At 40.0% G+C, this 19,249-nt stretch overlaps 1 protein-coding gene across 14 annotated transcripts in view; it reads right to left on the bottom strand.

Annotated features, from left to right (window-relative positions):
- The window catches only part of MCTP1 (multiple C2 and transmembrane domain containing 1), a 527,358-nt gene that overhangs the window by 11,217 nt on the left and 496,892 nt on the right, over window positions 1-19,249 (bottom strand). For 12 of the 14 annotated variants that reach the window (XM_059418251.1, XM_059418249.1, XM_059418246.1 and 9 more), the window contains 2 exons: window positions 5,878-5,987; window positions 1,784-1,893 (listed from right to left, as the gene is read on the bottom strand). The exons of 1 other annotated variant lie outside the window; for it this stretch is intronic. In XM_059418251.1, the coding sequence (XP_059274234.1) occupies window positions 1,784-1,893; window positions 5,878-5,987 (220 nt within the window). Of the gene's footprint in view, window positions 1-1,783; window positions 1,894-1,937; window positions 2,041-5,877; window positions 5,988-19,249 lie in introns of those variants that run through there. One more of the 14 variants, XM_059418250.1, reaches the window with a different exon arrangement.

The raw sequence follows: 19,249 nt of genomic DNA on the forward strand, positions 1-19,249 counted from the left end.
CTGCATATTCCATAAGAGAGAATTTCAATGGGATAAGTCTTCAAAATTTATCTTGCACGTAATAAATGACCAACATATTCATATCTACGAAATAAATTAACAGCTTTATGGGAAGTCAACAAACTTGGAAAAACTGGGCCATAACTTAGAACATCTTGGCTCTTCTTCAGGAAGTTCAGCAGAATAAACTTTCTTTTGCATTCTTGATTTTGGTCCGTCTCCCCATGTGAGACCCATGTCTTAAATTTCCAGTTAACATTTCAGCAATCACCTAACACTACAGAAATACTGTTCTTGTTTTATTTCATTTGATGAAACAAGAGGCCCAAACACATTCTCTAAGAATTACGTGGAAGACCAAGCCAGTGAGGCCACCCCAGGTTACCAAGCCAGATGTCTGCCATGGGTTCCAGTTTCTGAGAGAGCTGGGAAGCCAAACCGAGAGTCATCACCTATCACAACCGAGATGGCAGATCTGACCCTAAGAAGGTTAGAGATAATAAACTGCCACACCTCATGCCCTACCCTAATTCCTTCAAGAAAACAGCATCTGTTTTATATATCAAAGGAAGGAATGAAAGATGAAGGCTTGAACAGACAGAGGAAGAAAGGCCTCTTTCTGTTCTCCCTGTGTAGTACAAGTACTATCTTATTTGAAATTGTTTAAATTATAACAAGGGGAAAAAACCATCATTCCCCCACCCTCTCCTCCCTATCCAAGCTGTAAAGGTAAGCAGAGTGACGGTGAAGGGTAAGAGAGCTTACTGAGGATCTGGCAGGACAGACCAAAAAGAATAGGGAGAAAGGAGTCTTAAGACCAGAGGGTGTGGGGATCTCAGACCTCTTTGTCACTTTTCTTTCTAAGTCTTAAAAAGAAAACCACAAAACATTCCTTTTGATTTTTTTGCATTTAGTGTAAACATGTGTTTTCTGGAATCCATACCCATTTTGGTCCTTTGCATTTTGTATATGTTTAGCAGTCTTAAGTGTGTGCAGGCCAGAGGTAAGTAGAGAATCCTGTGTCTCCCCAGTCTTGTTTAATTATATCATTAATGTAGTTTTATATGTGAGTGCACTATAGAGACTGACCATTTTTTTCAGGGCACGGATTCTCTCAGATAAGGAGTAGAAACCCTAAAACGATGAAGAGTCCTGAAACTGTCATCAAAGTGCCATCTAGGGCCGTAGGAACGGTTGGCATGCAGCTTAAGGGCATTAAAAACTAGGACTGGAAAATAGCACCTTTAACGTGGGTTCTTGCAGAAGCGCTTTTGTTTAATACACATAAAGCAGGTTTCTTATTCCTAAGCAGCCTGTCAGGGCCAGGGACCCTTTTCCTGCATCCTAAAGGTGACCTCTTTAACAGGCGGCCGTATATAGTCCCATGTTTACAGACGCTTCCACAAGATAAAGTACCACAGCACAAAAGCATATTGTCCTAAATGCAGCATATGGATCGAAATGCCTCTGTTTTCGTATAAATGGTGAAAATAAATCAGAATGATATCTAGGCAAAGCTACACTTTGATATATGAAGAATCTGCACAACTACATGTTTACAGGATGATGGAGCCTATGGTGCCAGATAAGAGAAATGCATTTTGTAAGTAGACCTAAATCTTTATCCTGTTGTGATTTTTAACTGACCTGTCTCTTTTCATCATGGAGTAGCTTCATGATCATAAATACAGGGAACTACCGACAGTGTAACTCATCCCATAAAAATAGTTTGTTCCTGGAATATCTAAGACAGTTAAAAAAAAAAAAAAAAGGCTTTACTTACCCCAGACAAGGACAATGTATCTCAGTGGAATGAAGTACAGGATGACTGTGAACACACAGAAGGCTACAATGGCCAGCCAGCTTAAGAATGGGACAGTCCAGTTGAAAGTACTGAATGAGAAATTAACACATCAGCAATCGGAGCACTTCATATTCTTTTCAAACAAAGGTTAAAATAAATGTGGTTCTGACTCAGACTCTGGACGAGGGATCAAGTAAGACTGCATTTCTCTCGAACAGAAGGCGATTGTAGTGAGCCTATCAGAGGACACAGGTGAGTCACAATGTGCTGAGTTTCACGAAAGCAGGGCCCACGCAAGCAAGTCTTGCCTCCAACCCTTCCAGATGGTCCCAGGTGACTTCAGCGTCTGAAGTTGCACTAGTTGGGGGACTCCTTATGTGGTTATAAAAAAAAAATTTTTTTTAATGTGTTTTTCTACTTCGAGAACAAGTAGCCAATTTTGTCTTTTCCCACTTTTCATAGAGGAGAATGCCCCTGGGCCTGACATCGTTTTCTTCTGTCAACTCACACTGGATTCCAGACACTGGAAATGAAATGTCAGCAACTATCTGTAGACCTGACTCTTGCACTGTTGTGTAAATCCTCCCTGGTTTAGAATTCCTTTGAGGAATACTCCCTTTTCGCTTCAGTGACGTTTCAAATGGATCTAGAGGTTGGGAAGGGGGAACAGAGTTGTCAGCCTTGTAAAAATTCACCTGCCATCATTAGCCTTTCCAGAAATAAGGAGATAATTAAGAAATAAAGTCAGTATTGACTACTGTTCTCCCTGTGTTATTTCTGGTGAAGGAGAGCACATGGTGGATGTGTTGGAAAGACTGAAAATGGAGTGTAAGCTGGCCAAGTGGGTTAGAGCAGGGCCTGGCTCATGGGGCTGCAGCCTTCCCATACTGCAGATGATGGGAAATGCAGCGGGTCGGGGAAGGCGGCAAGACTGCCTGTCGACAGGGAGAGAACATCAGAACAAAGAACGAAAATAGGATCAGTGAACAGAAGTGGGGGAAGTTACCAAAAGAGACTACTAAAGACAGGAAGGAGCATAGTGGGACAAAAAGAAAAATGAGAGAGAAGGTTAAAAAAAAAAAGGATGTAGAAAATCAGGGAAATGGAACATGGAAAGACTGTAATCATTTAGGGGGGTTTGTTTAGAAATTCTGTAGTGACTCTCCTAGTTTTTACGAGGGGATGTCAAAATAATAAAACAGAAGCATTGCATGGAGTCCTCAGTGTTGGGAATATAACTGTTAACGTCTAATGGGCATGCTGTTGCCTCAACAATCAGCCTCTGAGTAGGACCTAACAACCACCGCTGAGGGACACTTTAGCACAATTTAATGAAAAGAGTGAAGAAAGTATCCAATCTCCATTCAAAGCCTAGATTCTGCCATATGACTTTAGAGGAATCAATCTTGCTATATACCTCACCTTCCCTGTTTAAAAATGAGGACAACTTTTTTATTGTTTCGAGGCAGACTGGTAGAGATGGTAACACGTGAATCGAAGCGAAATTTTTAGAGCTAAGTCAACTCTGGGAGTCTATTGCCGTGACAGGGGCCCCAGAAACACCTCAAGAAATTGTGAAATTATATGTGAGATGGATAAATGTGAATATTTTTAGTTTTCTCTCATTTCCTGGTCATGTATGTTATGTGCACCTGGGGTGGGGTTTGTCCTGGGCCATTTTTGATCCAGTAAAGGATGATTAAGAGATTTTCTTCCTATATTTTGCTTCAGCTTAACACCTAGGAGTGAATCCTTAGCTTCGTGGGCATATAGCTTGCCTTTTGTGTCTGCCTAAGGTCCAGTGTTCTCTAAAACTATTTTTCCTAATAAAAGAGCCCAAATTAGATCAGTCTCGTTGTCTTGTTTTCGGTAACTCTTGGGGACTAGCTTTTCTCTTTGTCTTTTTCCTCCCATGGCTAGAGTGAGTGCCCTGTTTAACTGACACCTGAGAAAGGATCGTGCCTTCCTTCCTTCACGGACACTTGTGGAGAAACAGAAGGCTGTGGGTCTGCTTGCTTTCCTGGGGCTCAGCTCAGAGCCATCCATCAACACTCCTCACTGTGCAAGGGCACTGGCTCCTCAGTCAGAAAACCCTTTTATTTTCTTTTTTGGGGGACAGCCTCCTAGAAGGGCTCCCTGTGTTCTGCTGTTTCCTCTTAGAAGGATAAATGGCAAGGAATCCTTACCAGTGTAGCTAATGTCAGAAAAGAAGACTGCCCTTTTCTCTTTCTACAGTGCATCATGAAAACTAAATCTAGACTATGATCTTCCCCCAAAAAAGATGCAATTCAAGAAAGTTCTGGAATGATTATTTAGTAACAAGATGTAATTATAGAGGCTTTTCACTCTGTAGTTAATGATTGCTTCTGAGTTTGCTTTCTGGATAGATGCATTTTAATCTCATGTGATCCCAGGAGACTTTCTCTATTTTAATATTTTAAAATATAAAAGATGGGTCCTGTAAGACTCAGTGGACACTATTCATGTTTCTATACCTCACCCTATACCTATACCTCTGTCTATACCTGTGGAAGGTCCTATAAAACTCAGTTTTTCCCAGGGCTGCTCCACAGCCAGGTTCTGGCCATATCCTTCAACTGGCTATAATGTCTTCCGATCAAGCACCTGAAGTCCCCTACTACCCAGAAAGAAGCTTATGAAGAAGCTGCTTCTTCTCAGGCATAAATTTGCTTGACCTCCGTGCTGACCCAGCATCTTATGATATAAATGAGATAACTTCCATCAGGTATCAACACACACAGTGTACCTCAGAGAAAGGACAACACTCAAAAGGGAAATGCCCTATTTAGGACTTCACACAATGCTCCAGTAGATAGGGTGTACAGAACAAAGGAACATTCTTAGAAATGGAAATAACATGGAGAGAAAGAAGAAAAAAAGATGTAGAAATCAGTGTTCAGAAGTCTGAGACTGAGGGCTGCTGTACATTTGGAGTGAGAGGGAGGCTGTTCTAATATGATATTTAAAAAATGGAAACTCAGCACCTATGTGTATGTGGAAATATATTAAAAATTATACAAAGTGAAATGCATTATTCCCTGAAACATGAAAAGCATCAGGTGAGTGTCTCACACCTTTAGTTTAAATAATTTACTCCTTTTAAATGTGTATGCCCAAAGATTCAAATCTGTGGAACAATTTTGGTGAAGAATAATATAAATAATAAACAATGAATTGATACGTTAAACAAGGAATATGTAGGCTTATCCGGATATATAGCACCTGTCTTGAATTGACTATTTAGCAATCATTATGTAGCTCATTTTCACATACTTTAGTAGTATGGGGCCTCAATATATTTTTAATGGATCATCAATACTTGCAAATCCACCATATTGAATTTACAGTTTTTTGAAGTTCATTAGTAAATAAAGTTATTTCAGGTAAAATACAAGTAATGCAAAATTAAGACTATAATTATAAAAAATATTCTTAAGAATATTCTTGTATTCTTAATTTTACATTAGCTTTTAGTGAAGCTATATTTTAAGTTAGGAAAGGGGATTCCTTTTTTAAAATTATTAAAAGTGCGTTACTTTACTTCATCTGTAACTATGATTTTCAACTATTTAAATACATAAATTTGAAAAATTTTGCAGGATGCTACATAAAATAGGATTTTAAAAATAATTTTAAGAATTCCTCAATGACCGTGTAAGACAACCAGTAATAAAATGAAGATATGTCTTGATTACCTGGAATTCTCATCTAGCTTGGTTTATTTTTTTCGTATCACGATTTCATATTCCATTTAAGAACAAAGTCTTTCACTTGGAAATGTGCTAAAATTTAGGACGGTGTTATTTCTTCAAAGCTACAAGTAGGACTTCTTTCCAACCAATATGTTCTAAATTTCAGGAAGCAAATTGACAGAACTTTTCATAAAACCAAAGACTGACAGAAACAAAGTAAATAATGAAGAAACTGAGCAATAGATCACCCAGAAGGAGTCTCCCCTGCCAAAAACAATGTGGCATTTCACCCTCTGGAAAACAAATGGACACTCTGTCCCACAGAAGGCCAGGGCTCACATGTCAGCATCACTCACTCACTTCTTTATCCTTTCGCCAAAGGAAGCCACTTCATCTAGGATGTTCTGGACACTGATACAAACCTCCTGGATGGCATAGATTTTATTTATAAATCCCTTTTTTTCACTGTCCTAAAATACAATTAAGAAAAAAGAGAGATTCTGTGTGAGTAAAGGTATTCTTCAGTGCTTGAATTCTTGAATTGTCCCTCTCACATTTTTAAACCTAAATAAAGGAACCCATGAAAATTTCAGGATAAAAAGGGAGATGGAGGAGAAAGGGCACAGCATCACGGACCTCTGCCAATATAGAGGTGGTTGCAAAGTACCAGACTCAGATTCTGATGATATTGCCCTGATGAACAGCGACATTTTAGCCAGAGTTGGGGAGTTGGGAAGCATGTAAAGGCGTAGGAGAAAGGGAAGGTCTTGGAATGACCAAATCTGGAATATCTGTGAGCAATGAAAGCTGAAAAAGAAAAAGAAAAGAAAGGAAGGAAAAAAAAAGAAAAGACCAGGTCAACTGAAATCCGTTAAATAGACACTTCCTAAATAGTAGTTGAGGAAGATCAGATAGAGGGTAAGCCTGGCCCACCTCTTCAGTGTAACAGTCACATAGTTGATAGAATAGCATAGGCTATTTTAGGATTCTAACTAACCATTTTTCTCCCTTGGTCCTTAGTTCTTCATTTTAAAACTTGTCCTGGATTTAAGCAAAGCTGGTGTGCTCCAGGGAATGGGTGGGTGGGATTGAGTATAAAGCACCCAGAGAATGGTGTGAGCCTGGGGGAAATATGCACATTCTGTAATTTTAGACCCAGAGGAAGAAATAGTGGTGGCCTTTCACGATTGAAATTTCTGCTTAGTAGCCTGGCATCACAGGCACTTGCCTAGGCTGTTTGGTGGAGACCATCCAACCCTGATTCCATGACTCCATTCCTCCATGCCAGCTTGAATCTCTATGGAAATGTAGATCCAATTTCATTACTTTAACTTCTTTTGAACACTTCCACACTGTGCCAGAACACTTGAGACCTCATGTGGCAGTCAGTGCTTGCTGAAAGCAGCCAGAAAGCTAGAATAATAATGTCGTCATGTTGCACATTTACATACTGACTTTCACTTGAGAAAAGTCTAAAGCACTTTGTGCACTGTGGGCATGGCTGGGCGTGGCATCCTGCCACCTTGGAAACCAAGGGCAAGTGAGTGACAGGTGGATGCACAGCCTCCAAGAACAGGGTACAGTGGGACTGAAGACATGGAGGCCAGTTCTAAACATGACCTTTAGGTAGAAGTTACTTAGAGCCTTCATTTTAAATATAATTCTCATGGGAGACAACTGTCAACATTATTCATCTTGCTTATAAAATTTGGACTGTCAGACAATGAGGTACAGGAGATGCGAAGGCTCAGAGTATACAGAACAATTATGTACTCTCAGGGTCCCTGCTGTCTCCAGAAGTCACCCTTCACTTGTCATTATGGACATGAATGCATCAATTTCTTGTCTTTTTTTTCCCTCCCCAGCAATAAAACAAAGTGCATTAATTTCACCTATGCAGTTGTACACTTAGGGGGGAAAAAAAAAGGATATCCAGTGCCTCCTTCTGTTGTTCCCTAATTATAAAGCTGGTCTGTTCTAATCATCTCCGTGGCCTTCAGTGTCTTCTCTCCCAAGCATGGGCTAAATTCATTTATGTCTATGAAGTAAAGTGCTCTTAACAGATATTTTTCTGCATACAGAATAAATCAAGCTGAACTTGACGGGGGCTGGTTATGCAATCAAAATTCATTGAGAATACTGTCTTACCAGTTTGAAATGATCATGTGAAAAAACATTTTTCACAATAGCAATAAAATCTAGATTCACTTAAGCACAGCCTTAATAAGAAATGTACAGAATCTACATTAAGGAAATAGAGATATGGTGTCTCTGCACTGGAACACTGATTATTAAAAGAATGTATTCTTCTGTTGAACGTACAGGTTTAGTGCATTTTCAAGCAAATCCTAATGTGTTTGGAGTGCAGTGAAACGGGGAGAATTTGATAAATTTGTTTGGAAAAATAAATTGAGAGCTATAGCCAAGAAATTTTTGCAAAACAGAAATAATGAGAAAGCACTTATTGTACCAGATATTTAAGTAATTAAAATATGAAAGATGAACATTTAAAGAGAGCTTGTTTTATGATAAAGCACCATCATAAATCCACCATACAGATGAACGTAGTATGTTACTGGGTACTTGTGTTAACTATGTGCAGAAAATTATGTTAAATCCTACCTAAATAGACTCTCAGATCTATTTGAGGTAGCCCAATTCTACCTCAGATCTACCTTAAATACATAGCCCCAAATACATTCTAGGCTTATTAAAAAGCAAAAAAACTAAAGATGAATTATAAAAACAGAAGAAAATATAGGTAAGTTATCTAGTGACCTTGGAATAGGAAATAACTTTTTAAACAAAATGAAGGGAGTCACAAAGGAAAAAAACTGATAGCAGGAGTTACGTAAAATAAAAAAGTTACAGTGTCAAAACTTATAAATTTATAAGGTTGATAGGAAAAACTTGCAACAAATATGGCAAATCAAGAGATGGGATTTTCAATATATTCAATAAACATCTGAAAAAACTATTACTGCAATTTTGCTTATAATAACAAAAAAATCACTGACATGTTGGGTAGAATTAATTATGGTACGTACAGCTGACATACTATAATGAAATTACAAAGTATTATTTAAAGAGAATAATTAATGACAACAAAAATCCTTATGATCGAATAGAAACTGCAGGGGGGTGGTGTAAACGTGAGATGGGGTATAATCTACCTTTTTTAAAATGGGTAGACTAGAAAATGAATGAAGAAAATGTGTCAAAATAGTAAAGGTAATGGAAGTTTATTTTCTTCTTCATACCTTCCTATAATATAAATAATTATTTGCAATTAACAAGTTTCATTTTTGTAACCAGATCATTTCCCTGATTTTCTCCCATATTATTATTGAAGGAAACTGGTACTCGATCATATTAGGTGGTTTATCTATCTCTTTCTTATATTTTTGTATAAAAGCCTATTTTAAATTATTTTTAGAAAGCAGCATATAAACACTCATTAAGCATTATAACGTGCGTTTCACGTGGCTCATTTGGTCTTCACAACCATCCTAAAATGTAGTTATTTTTCTGTACTCTCCAGAAGAAGAAACATAGGATCTGAGAAAAGTGACAGCTTGGATTAGGACTATGACAGGCCAACTCTAGGTCTATTCTTTCCATAATATACCAAGTTACCTTCCCGTCCTACCCAGGAAGCTTTCCATTCCTACCCAGAATCCCTGTGTGATCAACAAGAACAACAGACTTGAACATTTGGAAACTTACATTGTAGGCACCACAATCAGCAAGATAATAAAATCTGGAAACTTAATTTAACAGTAGAAATCACCAGATGTAATGTCAATAAGCCAGTATGTGAATATTAAATACAAGATATTTGTCAGTAAGGTGTGTCACTGAAGGCATCTACAAAAACTATTTTTAGTAGATACTTTAAAACCTATGTGCTGATGATGTTCAATTACTGGCTAAGGAATTTTAAAAATTTGCTCACTCTTAATTTTCTATTTCTTTTGTACTCCTACTCCACTACCCAGCCCCTCACCCCCAAACACCAAAAACCAAAATAAGATGGTCTATAATGTTGACAAAGTTTTGAAAAGCAAATGCTTTGGGATAAAATTTTTATTTTAAAATCTCTTTCATCAAATCCTATATTCCTCCACTGTGGTCCCCAACCAATGAAGTAATTACTCTTTATATATAGTATATGACCCAAAACTGCAATGGGTAATGGAATTGCTCTGTGTTGCATTCCAATATTTCACACTTTTTTCACTAATGTTCAATACTTTATTAGTAGAGAATAAATTGGTACATTTCTTTTATTGTCGTTTTTGCTTTCCTTTATAAACCAGCTTGGATGAAAGAAATATCATAGGGTAGTTAATCATCCAAAGGCTTGGTAGTGACACTGGGTGGTTTTTTTTTTTTTTTTAATGCATTATTAAGGTTTCTTTTGAAGATGTAAAAAAAAAAAAATACCCATAAAAAAGAGCTATAACTATAAATCTGAGAACATGTGAGATTTATATCATACAACTTTTTCTAATGGCTCTATATAATTTTTAAAAATCTTATTTTGTTTTAAATAGTCCACAAAACATCAATAACTGCAAACTTGAAATACAGTGATTCTTTCATATTCAGCTATTTTACAATCACACATCACGACAGAAAGTTAACTGGATTTTTCCAAAGAACTATCTACCTCCCAGCTTTGAAATATTTAGGAAAAACTAAGGTTCTAAGGAATCAGTAGGAGTACCTTCCATATCCAGAAAATCCTGTCCATTGACTTTCAAACCCAAATGACAAGTACCCCATTCATTGGTTCTGTTCTGAATGGGAACAAGATCTCAAAGTGATAGGTATCAGGGGCTATGTATTGTGTGGCTGGGTTCCTCGGGCATCTGGCTTCATCCCACTCCAGTGACAAATGCTACTTAGGGGCCTTGCCGAAGTAGTCACCGTCAGCCCTGTTGACATGATACAAAAGGGGTCTGTTGGGGACACCTGTATTGTATCGATCACAAGTATGTAGAATATATTGACTCAAAATATTTGTTCTGGAATTAATATTTCTGTTACTTTCTAGAGTGAGAGAATGTCTTAAGAATGCAAGGGAGGAGGGATAAAAGGATGCAAGGAAGCTCGTAGCCAGGAGAAGCAGAAAGCAGAACTGACCAGCAGACCAGGGCATATGATCATTTTATTATTTCCTGAAGGAAGCACCCAGATTTTCCACCCCAAAGAACTATTCTTGATTATAATTTTGCTTTTCCTTTAAAGCCTTGATATGTAACCTCTGAAAAACCATAAGCGGTAAGATTGATATTTGCTCTGAGACATAATTGTTACAGTTTACTATTGACTGTAGCTCTTCTGTGAGTAAATATAGTCTCGCATAGCACAGAGTGTACAATTGTGTTTGGAATATGTCTATGTTTCATGTGATTTATTTTTTATGCTAAAGATGGTTTTGGTGTACAACTTGTTTGGTTCATTCAGTAAAATGCCTTGCAAAACAAACTGCTCTCAGAGCTATACTTCTAACATATGGAAAATAGATTAGATAGGAGCTAGAGATTGAATAAAGGCACACAAAGTGATGAAATATTTTCTCTGTGCCAATATTCCTTTCTTTTTCAGATCGAGAAAATACGTCTCTCAGAATACTGAAACTCTCACAGCAGCTTGGCAAGTACCAGAGACCCTTGACTACTGAATCGTATCTCTAATCTTACTCAGTTCTTAGGATATCAAATCTCACCCAGGTTACTTAACTCCTTGGTTCTTCTCCTCATATTAACCTTAAGAAAAAGAACCCTCCATTGAGACATTAAAGGATTCTGAGATAATATTTAAGGTTAAGAGGACAGATGTACACCATTTAAGACAGAATATTTTTCTCTTAAAAAGTAAACAGATCTCTAGAACATTTACATTTCAGAGTTATAAAGCGGACCAAATTAAGTAAGACACATAGAGCTCTTAGTACAATGCCTGGTACAAATAAACCGTCTATAATTAGTAGTAGTAGTAGTAGTCGTAGTAGTAAAATTATGGACATAGTTTCTTATTAAAAGAATTCAAATTATGTTTATCTATTTTTGCTTATCTTAAAAACAAAACTTTGAAATATTAGGCAGAATTCCCCCCAAAATATGCAGCCTTTTTCTGCATGTTTAGTTATGCCCCAGAGGACTTAGTGTTAACTTGTCAAATTTCATTTTTGAAAATGATGGTAGATTCTTTATAAAGTTACACGGAGAAGATCTCCCCCCGCCCCCTTCTGCTGACTCTGCACATGTTTTTCTGCCGAATGAGCATTTACCTGGTCTTAATTTTTTTGCTTGGTAACCCTGGGCTTTTCAGTATTCGTTTTCTACAGTGCAACTTTTAATTGCATTTAGTTGAGCCTCGCTGTGTGCGTTTAATGTTCTACCTTTTGCATGGATCTATAAAAGTGACCGTAAAGTAACAAATTTGGAGAGAAATGGCCTCTGGGCGAGGCAATGTAAACAAAAGGCATTTTAAAAATGGCAACTGGCGTTCCTAAGAATTATGATGAAAGCCAGGAAGGAAAGGAAAGGAAGAGAGAAGATAGCAGGGGGGAGAAAAAGAAAAGCAAGAAAAAGAAGAGAGGAGGAGACTGAGGGCAAGAGAAAGAAGAAGAGGGACTCTGAGGCGCCTCAAGGCCCTGAAGGAAGCTGGAGCATGGGGACCAAGAGCTCCGGGGCAAACCTGAAGAAAGGAAGGGAAAGATCTTCGATTATCAACAAAACTGACCTAAAACCAAAGCACAATCTGTCGACTGTGTTAATTTCTAATTAAACAATCAAAATAGTTGTCAAAGTCTGTATGTCCATGTTTCAATTCCATTCCACACCAATGTAAATAAATCTTACAAAACGCACCCAGGAATGCGTGTGTACCTGTGGTCAGGAGGGAGACTTGCCTGGACCCCAACTGCTTGCTACTCCAACGGCTCATCAGCAGGACCTAAGGGACTTGCAAAGCTCCCTCTTTCTAATGATTTAAGAAAACTCCTTATAACTGTCCTGCTAGTGCTTGAAAGCTCTTAAAAGATTAGGACCATATATCAATATCAAAACCTTTGACTTAATCTCCTTGCCAGCAGGCAGGAAGTGCACTTTCCAGAGAGTGGCTTTATAGATCATCCCATCTCGGGCTCTGGTCCCGTGGGAAGTTCCGTTTTCAGACGAACTCCCCAGTGAAAGGGCCAGAAGGCCTGGCTCCAGGCTAACCTTGACGGGAGCCACATCAGAAACTGTGAGGTTGCTGTTCCCAAGGAACCTGACGGGAAAATACATGACGAGGGATCCTTTCACCCAGAAGAGTACAACACAGGTTTTGAGAGAAGAATCTGTAGGCCTCACAAGGTTTTCCAGCAAGGTCAAAACCAACAGAAACACGAAAGCACGCTCAGGATTACTGTGGCCCAGGCCCTGTCCTTAGACCTTGTAAAATACGGAAACACAAAACAAACACCACCCCCAACCCCTTTCCCCCAACCCAAAAAAACCCTGTTAAATAAAATGAGTCCTAAAATCCCTTCTGGTTCCAAACAAACAAGCCATTTTACGGAGAAGATAAGGGCTGTGGAATCGCTTCTGCCCCTCAGAGCCATTTGAAAGCTAACGTGAGGAGCTGGCTGGTGGCTTGGATTTCTCCTGCTCCCTGGTGAGAGGTTCCGTGACAACAGGGAACAGAAACACCCTGCTTGTTTCTGAATCCAAACAGCAAATGCTGGGCTACTTTGTCTTTACCTTAACTTGTAATGAAAAAGTTGGGTGTCCATGAGTGTGTTTAAAAAAACAACAACAACAACAACAACAAAACTATCTTGTCAAATCGTTTATTTTCAAATGTGTGTTTCAGGAAGGTTGGAATTCAAATGCAGAGATGTGAAGGCAAGCTGAGAATTCAGAGAAGCTGTGAGCTCTCTTTTATTCTACTCGCCCCCAATCTGATTTAGAAGATGATTAGATTTCTAACTGGCTCCACTGTTAAGCCTGGTTCAAATCCTGCCTCCAGTATTTCCTTAGCTATGTGCTTGTGAGCAATTTACTGACCTTCATCTGTAAAATGGGGGTAATGATAGAACCTACTTTTGTGATGGTTATAGAATTAAATGAATTTAATCCACTTAAAGCCTTTACCACTCATGTCTGGAACATAAGAAGTGCTCAATACATGTAAGTCATTAATACTATTACCCATTTGAAGAACCTGAAAAAATACTATGAAACTTCCGAACGTTAAATTGTATTAAATCTTCATGAAGATGACAGGATTTTCTCCCTACTTATTTATGATATGTTTCAAGAATCCTGTGTTTGTACAAATTATCTAATATAAACATAGATTATCTTAAACAGATCACCCTGCACAGTTCTTACAACAGTCACACGAGGATGAAGGGTATTACGGTTTTCATTCCCTCTACATGGAAACTGAAGCCCAGTGGTCTACCATCCCAACTCAGACTTCTATCCCATTCTGTGCTCACTCCCCTCTGGTGACTGCAGCCATATCTGTTCTCATTGAAGATAGCAGATTTGAAAAATTAGCAGAAAGTTCACTGGTCTACAGTATATCCTCCCCACTGAAAGTTATGCATCCTCCAAAGGCCAAAGCTAGTCATACCCGTGCAGGACACATGCCTTTTTCCATCATGTGATTTTTATCTGTCGGTGTTTATGCAGGTAAAATTTCCCTGAGAATCAGTGATTAGCTCTTCAACAAGCTTCATGGCTCAATCAGAGTCAGAATTTATTACTTCATCTTAAACAGCACAAGCTTTTTGTGCTGATCTACCTACTAGTACAGCTCTTGATAATAATTTAAAGTTTCCTTTTATTATGTATACAAAAGGGCGTATACATAAAGGTGTGGAACCCACAAATATTTTTTTCTTGAGTAGATTTGTTATGAAAATACTCCTTTACCTTTATCTAGGACTTTATGGTTTAGTAAGCATTTTAAATATATCTTCCCAGTTGGATGGCAGGGGTAAGTGAATTCCACCATTTTACAGATAAACAAACTGAGGCTTGGAGAAGTTAACAGTCTCATTTTTTGTTAAAAAGTGTCCCTAGGACTTTAACCCATGTCTCCCGACTGAAATCGGGCTCCCTTCAGGTCACTGTCTAAAAGCCATCAAGTCACATATGGTATTTCTTCACTACACTGTTTTAGATATTTAAACTTGGCTCTTCTCAAACACTAATCTTGAGTTATAATCAAATTGTGTGAGAAAAGAATTATATTAGTATTATAAAAACAATGCTCTTTGTGACATCTCCAAAACCAAGCGAGGATTACTTTGTGAAATCCGGAGGCTATTTTTCTTTACAAATATTTTACAAGACAAACTTGTACCTTTGTGAAAAAGCACATCTGTTGCAAATTACACCCTTACCGAAACAGAGAGAATCACCATCCTTTCTTTCCCATCTGAGTTTAAAAGAGATTTGTTGACATACTCGAAGGCCAGTATAGACAAAACAGCACAGGAAAGAGGAGGCGGTCAGCAAGACCAGGGCTCGGCTTTGCTTAAACTAATTCCACATGCCCCATGAACCATTAGCTGTTTTTTATTTCCTGCTCTAAAGATCTCCAGTGAAAATAATCTGGGGTAGGCAAAAGCTGTTCTTATTATTTTTTTTTTCCCCCAACAAGATGCTGTGTTAGCAAATAGAACATATGAGCCACCTTCAGCAAACCAAGGTCTTTAATAATCCATTTTTCAAACACTACTGGTATTTCCTTTCCAAACAAAGATGGACTGTAACTGGAATCAATTTCATTATTTGTATGGTACAATTGCCAAGTTTCTGTAAATAATAGCCATTTAAATACTGGATAATATTTTTTATATGAATCCAACAACAGTTTTATTGCTATTTAATTTCCATGATTTGTTTGTTTGCTGTAAGTTATCAGGGTTCTGAGAGCACGATGTCTGGGGATAGGGAGAAGCCTTCAGAATGGCTCAGGGAAAAAGCAATGTCAGAGTCATGTTAGAATACTTGGCTCAACCAAACAAGGGAAATTATAAGTTGGAAAAAACGATTTGCTCGACCATTTTGGGCTTTTCTCCCTCAGTTTCCCTATACCCTGTGTAGTATAACATCACCCACCATCTTCAGACCTTGGCATAATATAGGAAATCAAGGACAAGACTGAAAGCTCGCTTGTCCCCATTATGAAGAGAATGGGGCTCTTCAATGAAATCCGACAAAACAGAGGCCATGGTACAAATAAAGGCCTGGTGACTTTGAAGGAAACTGGGCCATCTTTCTCTATTGATGCCATATGCAGCACATACCTGAATAACAACTTCATGCTCTATGGGAGGCTGCTGATATATGGAGTGGGCCTATCCCCTGAACCCCTTCCTTACTACAGACTAAATCACTAAAACAGGCTCATTCTGAGGTCAACCTGGAAGAAAATGTCGGTGGCCCATTTTCCGGAGCTGAGGGCAATATTTTTATTTACTTAGTGGTATGACTCCTGGTCTGCCTTTCGAGCCATTGAGCGAGGAGGCAGAGGGAGTAGGAAAGGCAAGAAAAACTCGGGAATCGAGTTGCAAAAATATCTCAAATTCCTTCCCGGGGATGGCCATGGGGTTTAATAAGATAAAAGAAGTGGTTCAGAAATGGTTTACATATCTGCATTTAAGTCTTGTGCATTTAAACTAGATGTAGGACGAGCACGGATAGAAGCTATGATGTACTTTCCTGGGCTGGTCCTACCCGACACACTGTGGGCTTGAATCCTGTTGTACATTTTACAGCCCTGTGATCTTGTATACGTTCACCTCTCAGATGCTTAGTTTTCCCAACAGTGAAATGGGAGATGATGTCTCTCCCCGATAGTGCAGATGTGGGAACAGAATGAAATCATGTATATAAAGCAACTGGCACATTAGTGGATATAAAAAATAAATATGTTTTGTTTTCCCTGCTAATTATCTCTCTTGCCAAAGGGTAACATTTTCCATTTTTGCCTAATTTTCCTCTCTTTCTCTCATACTCCTTTCTTTTTCGAAGATTTTGTAGAAGTCTGATTATCATTCATTTAATCACCTCCCCATTTAAGTAATGTTTGGTTTAGCCAAAACCCAGTCCACTCTTCTTATTCATTTATTTAATGAATATTCACCGAGTGCCACTTATGTATCAGACACCATTCTAGGCTCTGGAAACAGCACCACACAAACATATAAATAAAGAAAAATTAGCAGAAAGTGAAAAGGGCAATGGAGAGACTCGCAGCAGGTCCGTGTGCTGGCAAGTGACCCTCGGAGTCAAGGAAGGGGGCTCTGAGGATGATCTCTGTGGCTGAGAACTGTTTTGGTCAGAAAGGAAGAGCTGCTGTGGGTATTTCATGCAAATGAATTTAAGACCCTGAAGTGGCTATGGTGGTACTGGAAGAACCCAGAGAGGGAGAGACAGACATTAGCAAGGCAGGAAGCCGCTCCCAGGGGAGGGGGCGTTTCTGCAGCCCAGAGCCTGGACCACACAAACGGACTGGGGCAGGGGCTAGAGCCAAAGGACAGGGCTGCGCGTCAGTATTTGTGATGATGGTGGACAGGCTGCCTCTGTGTGGTGGGCAGCTGAACTACTGAGGGGAAGGAGCACCCAGTCACTGCTGGAAAATGCCTCCAGAAGCAGAGGTGGGGTGGGGAGAGTGAAGAAAGGCAAGCACAAAGGGGAGGAGAAAGAGGAAAGAGTGTAAAAGACATGGTTCCATTTTTTTTTTCCTTCTTCCCTCCTTCCACCAGCTCCCATTGGGCAAATCCCCCAACAGCTATCATCGAGGAGCTGGGAACTGTGGCTTGCAGGAGAAAGGTGAGTGGGGATCAGCCTGGAAGCCAAAAGGCAGTACGTAGAACAAGGTGCACACCCCCTCAAGGAGCTAACTGGGACGAGATCCAGGTAATGCAAGTGCTCTACTGGAGAAAAGATGCCGGTTCACGGCAGCCAGGTGGAGGGGAGAGCTGCCCAGAAAGAGGTGGAAGGAGCGGGCAGGGCCAGAGGGCCTTGTGAACCAGAATCGAGTGCGAATTTTATTACAAGTGTGATGGGAATCCAGAGGAGTGTTCCGACCAAGGACGTAACATGATCCAGTTGACATTTTTAAAAGACCATGTAGGCAAAATGTATTGTCGAAGGAAAGATAAGAGGTTATTGTGGTAATTGACCGCACTGGTGACTACACTGGGTGTAGGCAGAATGTTCTGTAAGGAGATTCACTGCAGACTAGTGAATACACGGAGTTCTCTTTTTCTCACCTCCCCGATACGAAGAACTGCCTACATCTTTGGCTTGAACCACTGAGTAAATGAATGCTGGTTTTACTGAGCTACGGAAGAGTAGAGAAAGAACAAGTGTGGGCGAAGTGGAGAGGAAGAGCTGCCTTAGGGCTGTGAAAAAGCAGGAGCCGCCTCCTGGCCATCAGGAGGCGCTGTCCACAGGCGGACGGAGGGAGGGGTCAGGGCTGGAGCTGCAGATGTGAAAGCCCTTGGCATTTAGAAGGCCCTTAGAGGCAAGTGAATAGAAGGAGTCACGTGGGGAAAGAATACAGACAAAGGGGGGCAGAATGGAGCCCCAAGGCACAACAAAACTTAGCAGCTGAACAGTTAAGGAGGAGCCAACTAAGGACACTGAAAAAGACAGGTGGAAGAAAACCGAGGAAGAGGCCTCGCTGAAGTCAAAAAGAAGGTGTTTTAAGAAGGAGGGAAAGATAACCTCTCCAAAACTCTGCTGTGAGGTCAAGAAGTACCAGTGGATTTGGCAAGTAGAGTTCACGGATAAGAACATGGGCAGAGCAGTGTGGGGCATAGAAGCTTTGGTTAGACTGAGCAGGGAATTCCAGGGAAAACTGGACACACTGTCTGCAGCCCCCCCACTCACTAAGCATTGCTGTATAGAGGGGGCGGGGGGGGGGGGGGGGAGGGAAGGGAAGGGAAAGGTAGGGTAGGGTAGGGTAGGGTCGGGTGGAGAGCAGAGATGTGAAGTTAAAAGAGGGGATTGTTTATTTAAACATGGAAAATACAGCCTGAGTCCTCCAATAACGATCTGCATTTTAACAAGATCCCCAGGCAAGTTTGAGAAGGGCTACAGCTTTACTCGCTCTTGGAATGATCAAGGGCAGAGGAGGGAGAGAGGGGGCAGAAAGAGGTACTACCCGTCACAGCCCTGTGTCTGGGAAGAGGTGGGACAGAACTTGGGAAGTGGAGGGGAGAAGCAGGGACACCTCTTCCCCTGCCCCGTGACCCGACGGAAGGCAGGAGAGCGGTGCAGATGGAATTAGGTCTTCGATCTGGCAGAAGAGAGACATGAGGATGTGCCAGCTCCTAATGGCTGCTGTTTTCTCAATGACGCAAGAGGCAAAATCCCTGGCTGAGAGCGAGCAGGGGCTGGTGGAGCAGGTGTGAAACTGTCTTGTCACTGGGACAGACGTCGTCCAAGTGCTCGGGTCTGTTCACATGCCTGCAAGGGTGATTTAGAGGAGCTCTGCACTGTGCTACTTGCTATTGATTTTGCATTTCATTCTCTTTCACGGCCTTAATAAAATTAAGAATTTTCCCAGCTTACCTAGCCAGTCTTTTATTTAGCTCCTTTTTATAAAGCTTAAAAGGATGCCACATAACCTACTGTTAAAACGTCTTAACCAGAATTGTGTTTAACAGGCATGATTTGCTCCTAAAAGGAAAAAAGCAAAACAAAACAAA

The sequence above is a fragment of the Mustela nigripes genome, chromosome 12 (genome assembly GCF_022355385.1).
Source record: "Mustela nigripes isolate SB6536 chromosome 12, MUSNIG.SB6536, whole genome shotgun sequence".
Taxonomy (NCBI): domain Eukaryota; kingdom Metazoa; phylum Chordata; class Mammalia; order Carnivora; family Mustelidae; genus Mustela; species Mustela nigripes.